The sequence below is a fragment of the Neomonachus schauinslandi genome, chromosome 3 (assembly GCF_002201575.2).
Source record: "Neomonachus schauinslandi chromosome 3, ASM220157v2, whole genome shotgun sequence".
NCBI lineage: Eukaryota > Metazoa > Chordata > Mammalia > Carnivora > Phocidae > Neomonachus > Neomonachus schauinslandi.
This window is the reverse complement of record NC_058405.1, coordinates 134285210-134297354: the sequence shown is the minus strand read 5'-3', so window position 1 is coordinate 134297354 and position 12145 is coordinate 134285210. Positions and strand designations below refer to the sequence as shown.

Genomic DNA, 12145 nt, shown 5'->3' with positions numbered 1-12145 from the left:
GGTGACATTATATCCACTCTATTTGCTGATAGAGAAAAAGGGTGCTTTTCTGTTTGCTAGAGAATCTGACACAGAATGAATGACCTAAACAAATAGAAATGAACATACACGATGAATAATATAGGGGAGACAGCCTGCCCCCCCAAATCTTACAGGGCAACATGCTGATAACAACTCAACATATCTAACTTTCTGTAAACTTCAGATTCCTATTTTGTCACAAAGTGAGCCACAGGATGACAGCTGGTAGGTCTCTGCTTATGTTGTCCCTCTGCAGGGAGGTCCAACCTAAAGGTCACGAGGGACCTAAGAGAGACAGAGCTTTCTTTTGAAGCTTAGAACATTTTAGACCTCCTAGGGCTTGGCCATTCTGTGTGTGCCCTCCACATCACTGATGGTTCCTTGATGAGGAAGCACCAAGCTCTTTTATCCTCTTGACTTGGCTAGTGATCTGTGTATTATTTGTTTTGGAGTGCTTTGGGACATCCGTATCCAAAATCGTGGCAGGATGAGTCTGTTCCTGTAGACTCTAAAGCTTTGGCTTTCCATGAACCTGATTATCTAGAGCTTTGCTCAACACACAAAGATATTTTTTTAATGGCAAAAGGTCAATGGAAAGGTTCATTGAAGAAAGGTATTTTGATGAGAACCATAAATGGCAAAAGGATAGTTACTTCATAAAAGGGTAGGACATTTTTCAGAGGAGGAAAGATCTCAAGAAAATGATACAAGTCTTGACAAAATAATAATTACAGTAATAGTCTTAACATTTACTGAGCTCTGTTGGACTAGTCTCTATGGTTTCCACAGATTATTCCATTCAATATTCATAATGGCCTCTTAAGGTGGTCACGACTAACACCCACATTTAAATATGAGGCAAGGATGTTTCGAGAAGCCAAGTAGCTTGTGAAAGCCCACAGCCAAGAACTGAAATCCTCTGCCAAGCCAAGCCAAGTGAAATTTTGATGTGACATTCAAAGTGGCATTGCTGGGTCTGGAACCCAAATTTGTGGTGGTGTAACAGCGGGCCAGAATCCCAGCCAGCCTCTGAAGCCAATGTTATAAAAAGAAGACCCAAAGAAAGCTAGAGTTAGATCTCTGGAAAGGGATACAGAAATAATCTGAATTGAATGAAGACGATATCTCTGTCCACAGACATAGGACCAAAAGCAGGGAAAGGAAAGGAGAATATTCTGTAATGATTCTGTGAATGTTGCCACTTGGGTACAGCAATCGAGGAACATAATGAAAGGGGAGGCATCTGAGAGTCACCAAGCACTGCTTCAAATTAATCACTATATACTCTTCCACCATTAATCCTTCCAGGTTGTTGAATAGATTGAGATTCTGGTTAATATGTAATTCATATTCTTATTATTTGCAAGCAAAGCAATGGGACCTGGAACCTGCACTTAGCACTGGTTCTTGGTGAAAAGTTTGTCCTAAACCTACTCTCTTACCTGACTGTGCTAAACAATTAGAGCAATTACTTATTTTCAGCTTCCAAAGAGAAACATTGACTTTCATGAACCTTGGATACAATTATAAAATCAACTGACCCTGTATTTCATATTTTGTACTCCACTAAGGGAAAACAACTAATATTTTGTATGTTATTAAAGCAATGATTTGCTCACTTGCCTGCATACATCGTGGGAAAAAGAAAAACCCTTAGCAATTGTACTGTTTGCCCCTAGAATAACCTTTCTGCAGACTAGTTAATATCAAGGACATGTGATGACCATGTCAGAGCAATCAACCTTCTCCCCCTCATATTTCAAAGGGACAGACCAAGATGCCAGAATAAGATTAGAAAAATATTTATTGCTCTGTTGAATGTGGATGAAGAGCTCTCTTTGCTGGTAGGGTTACCATGATTATTTTTTTTTTTTACCTTATGACAGTTTTTAGAGGCTAGGCAGAGAGAGTGCTACTCACGTTCTCCTTGTCAGGAATCCCTAGAAGAAGAAAAATAGAGAGAGAGCATGAATTGTAAGATAGATCTGTAAAATGGAACTGAAATCCTTTGCTGAATCAAACAAAGTAAAATTCTGGTGTTTCTGATTTGTGTCTCCATCAAAACTTACATAATGCTGCTTAGAAAAATAGCAGCACCCACCAAAATCTGTAACATAAATAAATCAATGAATCAGGAGCAGGGCTGTGTGCCAGATAACAAAATCTCATGCTTATTTTGCTTTTCTACCATATGCTTTACTTTGCCAAAGGTAAAAATCCATCTCTGATTCATTTACACCATACGAACAACTAATTCCTCTCTGCTGGGCATAGAACATTCAGAATTAGGGACAGACAAGTCAAATCTTAAGTTACACATACTGTATTTTTTACATTTCAGACCACCTCACCATGCTCCAGGGCTGTGAACCTAGCTTCAAGTCCCACGTAAGAACTACCAGAACACAACTTCCATTTGGGGCAAAGCAAATTCCTGCTGCCTCCGAAGTCAGGTCTGAGCCTGGCAGTGTCTGTTTCCAGGGGTGTCCCAGTTTTCTGTGAAAAAGTTCATCGTTCATCCATTTATGCATTTGTTCATTCATTTACAAACATTTCGTGAGCTATAGGCAGGCCCTGGTCCTCTGTATTTCCTTTGGGGTTGTTGACTCTGACGGACCATGATCAGGGTGGCCAGACAGGAAGGCCCATAGCCCCAGCAGAGTTTAATGCCTCCAGTACAGTGGACCCCAGTGGCCTTCTATTGAGAGATTGAGAGATACAAACAGGTGGTTTGTATGTGCAGCTCACCCCTAGAGCAGTTTGAGGTGGTTTGCAACATAAAAATACAGTACTTCCAAATTCTGAGTAAACAGCACATTCTGTGTTTAATAAGGGGGTACACAGGATGTCTACTATTGGCTTTAAAAGAATTGAGTGCCCATTTTAATAGGCAGCAGTGTAATACACAGAAAGGGTATGAATGGAAGAGACTATCTGGAAACATTCCCTAATTAAACTCTGCCCCCCACACTGGGATAGTACCAGTACATAAAAGCCTAGGCAGGAAGCAGGGTGACAGAATATTAATGGGCATGTTTGCCACCACTTCCCAAATCTGTCAGGAGTAAGGGTGGCCTAATATCAGCACTCTGAAACTTTGAATCCCAGCTATCCATTCATTATTCCATCCATTTGTTCAACGACCATTTGAAAAGACTGGAGTTGATTGTATGAGGAGATACAGGGGTGTAACAGAAGCTTCCTTTCTAGGAGTTTCGATAAGATAAATACATGGCAGCGCAAATCACCATATCTGAGTGGCTGGAGACTAAGGTGTCCGTAGAGAAATAACACTGAAAAGATGATTTGGGGCCACATAGGAACTTGAAAGTTGGGCTAAGGCATTAGCAATCTTGGAAATTCACCTTCCATGGCAGGCAATAGGCAATCATTAAGATGTTTTGAGCAACAGAGTGATATGACCAGGATAAAGGGCGGGGAGAAGGGTCTGTTCAAAATGAAAAGACCCTTAAAACATAAAAGTCAGATGCAAGAGCATGATCCTTGAGGTCCAGTTTGAGCAAAGAGCTATAAAGACATTCAGTGGGGAAAATCTGAGTATGGACTTAGTAGATGATATGATTAAGGAAATTCATACCAGTTTTGTTTTGTTTTTAAGATTTTATTTATTTATCAGAGAGAGAGAGACAGAGGCAGGCAGAGGGAGAAGCAGGCTCCTTGCTGAGCAAGGAGCCCGATGTGGGACTCAATCCCAGGACCCTGGGATCATGACCTGAGCCGAAGGCAGACGCTTAACCGACTGAGCCACTCAGGCGTCCCAAGTCATACCAGTTTATTAGGTGCATGGAAAAGTCTTTATTTTCAAAACTCTGCCGAAGTATTTGAGGTGAAATGTGTGTATGTGAGTAGAAGAAGGAAATAAGGCAAATATTAAAATTAAAATATGAAAGTGCATATTGCTATTAATAAACAAATCATATTTAAGTATTAAAATACTAATGGTAATTAAAGTGATGAAGACATGGATGTTAACTATGTCATTCTGTATGTTTGAAGTTGTTCACAATACAAAGTAAATTTAAAAAGTTCTGTGTAAGTCGGGTGTAAGTCAGGTGTAGGGTGGACCAAGGGTGAGATCCTAAAGGCTCAGAGCCAGCTGAGTCATTCTTGCCCTTAGGTCAAGAGTGATGAGGTCCTTGGCCAAGTGGCTGCAGAGGGAACAGAAAGGAAAAAACATGAACTCTGCAAAGGAAGGAACAAAGAACCGGATGGGTGATTAACCTCAGTGCATGGAGGTGACAGAAGGGAGGACTCTAAATGGTTAAGGTTTATGGATGCCTGGGTGGCTCAGTCAGTTAAGTGTCTGCCTCCGGCTCAGGTGATGATCCTGGGGTCCTGGGATACAGCCCCGCATCGGGGTCCCTGCTCAGTGGGGAGCCTCCTTCTCCCTCTCTCCTGCCGCTCCCCCTGCTTGTGCTCTCTCCCTCTCCCTCCCCCACTCTCTCTCTGACAGATAAATAAATAAAATGTTAAAAAATAATAAAATGGTTGAGGTTTAGAGGCTGGTATGGGAGAAGAACAGGGCAGATAGGAATGGAAATGTGGCTTTCAGGGTTTTGTGGGAATCAGGATGTGTTCTGTTGCTGACACTATGAGTTTAAGAGACCAGCAGAACATCCAGGTGGAAAGAGAACCAGCAGTCCTCTGAAAAGCTAAGCCATCATGGGAAGAATCAAACAGAGGTATTGGTTCAGGAAGTTCGTATCCACTGTAAGAAACGATGGTCATGGGGAAAGTATAAAGAACAAAGGAGAAAAGCAGCCAAGACTGGACTCTTGGGTAATACCTAAGCTTCTGGCTGAGAGGAAGAGGTACCTGTGGAAGAGACCAAATGAACGTGGCCAGAGAGATACCAGAAAACCAGGATAATGCAGTGGAGCCTGGGAACTCAGGGAAAATGGAGTCTGAACATGGAAAGTCTTACTCAAAGTCAGAGAGATGGGGAATGGTAATGATGGAGGCTGGCGTTGGTTGGTCACTGGAGATGGTTTGAGTCAAGAGGTATGGGGCAGAATCCAGACTTGGAGGGGTTAAGAGTGACCAGGGGTGAGGAAATGATAGCTAACATCACGGGGGTGCTTACTCTATGCCTGGCACCCTCTAAACACTTGACCCGTTTTGCTTCATTTAATCTTCACAACAATCTTGTGAGGAAACCGAGGCAGAGAGAGATTAAGTGCTTTGCCTGAGGTCATACAGATAGGAGATAGCACAGCTGGGATTTCAACTCAAGGACTCTTCATGAGCCGGTCATTCCTACATCAGTCAGGAAAGAAAAATCAAGAACACGGGAGGGCAGGAAAGGAAGACCTGTCTTCCCCACCCCATCCCTCCACCCCAAGGACAGAAGAGAAACAGAAACAGGGCTGAGGCTACACAGAAACTATGACGCAGAGGGCAGGGAATGTGAGGAAGCTCACTTAAGATCTTGCAGGGAGGAGGATCACCTCGGAGTGGCGAGTCTGGTAGTGAGTGGCAACTGAAGGAGCTAGAGAGAGGATGTGAAGGGTGACTCTTTGCTTAGAAGACCCTGGCATGGAGGCACTGCCTGGTTAGTTCATCACGCTGTCTAGCTGCTCCAAAAACCTCAGCACCGGGCACCCTGCCCCCCATGTACGTCCGAGAGCCGAATAAGGGGACTCAGCAACAAGCAACTCCCAGAGCCAGTCATGAGTGATAAGAAGATGCTCCTGACACCCGTGAACGGACAGACAGACTCAGGACGCAGGATTTCTTTGACTCTAGTGGGCACCCACGAGAAAAGAGTATCACAGAGGAAAACTTCCTGTCTTTTACGAACACAGCGAGAGACTGGTCATATAAAAGGCCTGGAATTAGATGAGGCCATGATTTGCGAAGAATAAATAATGACTCATGCTGCTTTCCTCCTTGACCAATAGCATCAAAAGAGCAAGAGGTGGGGCTCTCAGGTGTCTGGATGTGACTGAGACAAATACAATTCATAAATCCCATTTTTATTTTTTTTTATTTTTTTTTTTTTAAAGATTTTATTTATTTATTTGAGACAGAGAGAATGAGATACAGAGAGCATGAGAGGGAGGAGGGTCAGAGGGAGAAGCAGACTCCCCGCCGAGCAGGGAGCCCGATGCGGGACTCGATCCAGGGACTCCAGGATCATGACCTGAGCCGAAGGCAGTCGCTCAACCAACTGAGCCACCCAGGCGCCCATAAATCCCATTTTTAAAAGAGCACAGAAACACTAGATTTCACCATAAAATGAAGAGATTTTGAGAGAGTATTTTAAGTATGAAGTTCCAACTGATACCAGAGCATCCCTCCCTATATCAGCTAGGACCACAAAATAATACTGTTAACAATTCTTAAAAATAATTCAAGGGTGGGCTGGCAGGTCTGTTTATCCATGAAAGAGTCTGGAGATTTACTCTGTCAAGCTGGTGTAGGACATATTTTTTGTCACACGAAAACACATACTGCATGACAAATTTTTAGATACAAAATGTTCACATTTTTCACTTACTGTCATTGTTAGAGCCCGTTTCCATAACACCATAAGGAGGAGCCAGAAGTCCTGCCATGTACTGTCGATATTTCTGAAAGACAAGATTGTAAACTCAATGCATAGAGATTTACTCACTTGGAGCACTCGTTTATTTACACACTAAAAAGCAGAAACGTTGGGTGTCAGGAAGCATCTGACTCTAGTATTTACAAAGCCATGAAATTTGCTGTCTGGGATCTGTGCTCTGAAATAAAGATGCTGTGTTAGAAGGGGTCTTCGTGGATAAGACTGGAAGGGCCCCTTGCCCCTGCCCAGGGAGGGGATAATACGCCAGGCCAGTTCATTTAGGTACTTGTGACTGACGAACCCAACTGTGTGGGCTTTCCCCCTCCCTCTACCTCTTGCCCTGCTTCTCACTCCGGCAAACACATGCTCAGGTTTTTGTGGAAGGCAGAGACACTTGGTTTTTATAGATGCAGATACAAATAATTGTGCTGCCTTCTTAATAGGTGAATGGCACTGAATCAGCTTTCTTTCAAAGGAAAAAGAAATGCTTCTCTGAAAAATGTCTGTTTGAAAGAAGCTGATTCGCTTCCATTTAACTACTTCCTTTTACACTTACACCTGCCCGTTACGTGACCTCTAAAGAACTTTTGGTCTGTTGTCAAATAGAATGGTTTGACTTCATTTAGAACTATTTGGATTCCTCTGAATTGTATCCCCCTGATTTTTGGTCCAGGCCTGCCTTAAAACTTGGGCTCAGCAATATCTATTAGCCCCCAAAGTCTGTGCTGTTTTGAAGGGATAGGCTAGGTGAGCATAAAGCCATCTAGAGCATCCACCGAGAAAGGGGCGATGTTTACAAAGAATGCAAAATGGATATTAGACATCCTGTCTTCTCGGTAATAAATACAGCCTCCTCCCCTCTTAGACTGAAAGCCAGGCAATTTTATTTATTGCACGGTGTCATGTATATTTATGGTTTATAATTATGATGACACATAAATGTTAAATGGCGTCAAAAGAATCAACACTTTATAATGTGCTTGTGGGTTACACAGACGTCAGCAGAAAAGCCTTCATCTGTAGCAATGGGCAGCTGGAGACATGCAATGTTTGAGCAAACATCTGGCCCATTTGGTAGATTTGAATGGTGTTTGTAATGTAACATTGACGGTTTCTCAAAAAAGCCTTCTTCTAGTCAAGATGTGACTAGCTTTTTTTTTTTTTTCAAATCCTTTTTTTCTTCTCATTCTGAGGCAACTATACTAACACCTGCATGCAAACATTAAAAATCATGATTTTCTCTGCCTCTGAGTTAACTAATCACTCAAACATACCCACAGGACTAATCTATCACCCTGAATTCCTGACATTTCCTTTGACAGTGTCCCAGTTCTGATTCTCTTCTTTCTTATGACACCATCTACTCATCTTCCTCACGAGAGAGCACTGATTGAGCACATTACTGGGCATGCTGTTATGCTGGACTCTGAACAAAACAGGCTCACAGAAAGCAGATGGGGACTGGGATGTGTTCTGAGACGGTTTTGTGACCCCCTACAGCCTTTTGAGTTATTCTTCTTACTGTTAGCAACTCCTTACCAGGCTCTTTTTTTTTTTTTTCAAAGATTTTATTTATTCATTTGACAGGGAGAGACACAGCGAGAGAGGAAACACAAGCAGGGGGAACGGGAGAGAGAGAAGCAGGCTTCCCGTGGAGCAGGGAGCCGGATGCGGGGCTCGATCCCGGGACGCCGGGACCATGACCTGAGCCGAAGGCAGGCACCTAACGACTGAGCCACCCAGGCGCCCCCTTACCAGGCTCTTAAATGAAATAACCTACGTTAAATTAAAGGAGCAATTTTGCTTTGCTTGGAAATGTTTCAGATGGGGCGGATGTTCTTTGTCTCAGGCACCCCAATGCCAGTTCCCATGAGCTCCACAGAAGCACCTTCCTGACTCTAAATGAATGGGCCTTCGCCTTCCTTTAGCCCCATAGCACTGGGTTTGTTGCTCGTTCATGGAGTGCAGCATCAGGGCTGTGCTCTGGGAACAGAAAATAGAGCAGCCCTTGGGCAAGCAGGAGGCGGGCCAGGTTTTAGGGCATGTGTGTACTGAACACCTACTATGTGCAGGCAACGTCCTAGGCACTGGGCTCATTGCAGAGAACAAGCAGACAGGCCTTATGCACTTGTGAAGTGTCTCTGCCCCAGAGAGGACCAAGCCTTGCACATAAGATAAACTTAATATTTATCTGTTGAATTTTAGAATTTTTATGGAGAATGTCAAACATGTATAAAAACAGAATAACACATACCTAACGTCCAGCCTCAAAAATTATGAACTCATGACCAATGTTGTTCCCTCTACACTCCTTTCCACCTGCTCTTTCTGGAATTATTTTGAAGCAAATCCCAGATATCATATTATTTGATCCATAAATATTTCAGTAGTGATCTCTAAAAGACAAGGACTCTTTTTTTTCCCCAAACAAAACCACAATACCACTATCACAACTAAGAAATGTAACATTTCCATAATGTCCATTTGATGTTCAAATTTCTGTTTCATAAATGTCATTGCTGAATTTAATTAAATACTTTAATTTTATAAAGTACTTTATTTAATAAGACAACATTGGTTTCAGCAGAATAACTTTGGGTATAGGAGAGATTGCAAAAACAGAAATTTTAACACCTATAAATAGGGGTGGTGCCTGGGTAGCTCAGTTGGTTAAGCATCTGACCCTTGATTTCAGCTTAGGTCATGATCTTGGGGTTGTGGGATTGAGCCCTGTGTTGGGCTCTACGCTCAGCAGGGAGTCTGCTTGAGATTCTCTCTCTCCCTCTGCCCCTCCCCCACCATGTGCACACATGCACACATCTCTCTCTCTCTGGCTCTCTAGAATAAATGAATGAATGAATGAATGAATGAATGAATGAATAAATAAATCTTTCAAAAAATTTTAACACCTATAAGTAAAAAGTCAACCTTTTAAAATCGATGGGACATTTTTTAGAAAACATTCACTAAAACAGGAAAATTGATTTCTTATGTAGCACCATACAGAGAACCCTATATTAGTTAGGATAAAAACAACTAATTGAAATAAAACCTGTATCAGAAAATTGGGATTCCTAAATAACTTGCATACTGCTTGATCTTTGGGCAGCATCTCATCTTCCAAACACCAGTTAAAAAACAATCTATAAAAGAATATATCATATGAAAAGATGCAGAAGCTCACTTATGACAGAAAGGCACAAATAAATGGAATCTTTAAAAAAAAAGGCACATTAAGACTATAGTGCAATGTCACTTCTCACTTGTCAGACTGGCAAAGTTTCAAAAAATTTACTAACACACAACTGGTTATCTCATACGTTGCTTCTGTAAAATCAGACAACCTCGGTGGAAGGTAATTTGCAAGTATCCCTCACATTAAATGTCTCTTCCCTTCCACTGAGCAAAGAACCTCCCTTAGAGCTCCTGAAATACCCGAATACACATGCAAACATGCGTATCTGTCTGTAACAGCAAACAAAACAACAGCAACATCAAATAGGAAATAACTCAAATGTCCACAAGTAGATGGCACCCGGGCTACTTCCTGATGAAGAGACGATATTGGAATTTTTTTTTTTTTATTTATTTGAGAGAGAGAGAATGAGAGACAGAGAGCATGAGAGGGAGGAGGGTCAGAGGGAGAAGCAGACTCCCCGCCGAGCAGGGAGCCCGATGCGGGACTCGATCCCGGGACTCCAGGATCATGACCTGAGCAGAAGGCAGTCGCTTAACCAACTGAGCCACCCAGGCGCCCGATGATATTGGAATATTATGCAGCCATGAATGAAGCAGCACTACCGGCTGACATAGAACTAGCTCCACAATATATTGTGAAATTAAAAAAAGGCAAACCACAGCCCTGTATGTAGAGTATGCTACCATTTTGTGGGGATAAAAGAATAGATGTGTGTATGTGAATATTCATAAAGATTTGTAAATGCATAGACTATCTCTGGACACATACACAAGAAAGTTGTAACAAAGACTGCCTCTGGGAAAGAGATCTAGGTGGCTGAGGATCACGTGGGAGAGAGACTTAGTTGTCCCTGTTCATCACCCACTGTGGCTGCCTGGCCTGGGGCTGAACCGGTGGCGCTGGCTCGCAGAGGCATTCAGTATCAATCATCAGAGTGTGGACGGCTGGCAGCACGGGATGATGGTGGCAGTGGAGTGAACAGACAGCCCTTCTCTCTTAAACATGTGGAGGTGGGAGTAATTCCCTTCGACCATAAAGTCCTCCAGAGTAGGGGAACTGTAGGATTAGATACTGGGCTGCCTTGTAATAGAGTTTATCACTGCTACAGTGATGAATTGAAAAATGAGAGACGACTGTATTAGTAAACCTAGATTGTGGAGCAGTTCATATCTTCATCGAAGTTTAAAAGCCACTCCAAGCTTTCTGAGAACAGAACAAAACTAAAGGGAATGCGCCAAGGCTCCCGTATGAAAGTCAGCACAAGGCCAGCTTTCATCTGAGCCCGCAGTTCTGCAGAGGCAAGCCGGCATATTTTCATGGTGGTTACGTGGTGTCACTCCCACATGCCTCCCACACCTTGGTTGCCAGGTGTGCAGTGGTCTGACTGGGGCCCTGGTGGACCTCTCCCCACAAAGGCTTTCCCTGGATCCCAACGCATCCTAACACATCAATAGTTTAAATGGCTTCACTAATCATTTTTAAATCACCATATGCACCTGGGAAAGAGCTGTGCCTTTAGCTGCCACAGACACTTATCCTCACTGTGGCGGGCCCCTGGCAGGAGGACTCTGCACCATTCCTACTCCCTAACCCTTCACGACCTCTGACAGCAGTTAGGAAATGAGTTCACATGACAAAAAAACCACAAGGGCCTTCAGGGGTCTTCGAAGAATTTGGTAGGCTTCGTTCTTAGAATCTACTCCTGGCTTTGTCACTAGTCAGCTGGGTCAACTCAGACAAGTCTTCTGAGCTCTCTGACTTCAGTCTCCTCATCCATAAAATGGGTGCTCTGAATGAGGTCCAGGGCTCCTTGGGGAGAACTCTGGGCTGCGTGGTGGACCCTCAGGCAAGGGCACCATGCACGCAGAACCTCCACCCCTGTGGCAACAAGAGTGTCTTCCCTTTTAACTGTTTTATAAATTAGAGTTCCAAGAGCAATTTCATCTGAAAGATGACTTTTGCTTCTAAAAAATAAAAATTTACAAATCACAAGACTAATCCCTGAACTTCTAGCCAGACAGATGTCACTCAAAGATCTCTGTAAAGAATCAACACAGACCAATTTAGGATTTGTCTAAGAAGGAATAAGGATTCTACTCTCTGTTAGAAAGACTTCTATGGTTGAGAATTGGCCAGGTGACAGGTTGCTCTACCTGAAAGGTTTCTCAACAAAACTGGCATGGAGAATTTAATGGAGACGTACCACAGTGCAATGCTGACCTTCTCCAACTGAGGTGTGCAGATCCCTGGAGTGGCACGCAGCAGGGCAGAAGGGGATGCGAGAGGGGTTAATAGAAGCTCTTCTTGGAGCTTAAATTTTATTCTATGTCAAGTAGTTTAAAGGATTACTTTTATAC

The 12145-nt window shown here is 43.0% G+C and overlaps 1 protein-coding gene across 2 annotated transcripts in view; it reads right to left on the bottom strand.

Moving 5' to 3' along the window:
- Window positions 1–12145, bottom strand: part of RAPGEF4 (Rap guanine nucleotide exchange factor 4) — a 292248-nt gene that overhangs the window by 115472 nt on the left and 164631 nt on the right. For both annotated transcript variants that reach the window (XM_021703202.2, XM_021703203.2), the window contains exons 5-6: window positions 6542–6614; window positions 1942–1961 (exon numbers count right to left, since the gene is read on the bottom strand). In XM_021703202.2, coding sequence (XP_021558877.1) covers window positions 1942–1961; window positions 6542–6614 — 93 coding nt within the window. The remainder of the gene's footprint in view (window positions 1–1941; window positions 1962–6541; window positions 6615–12145) is intronic.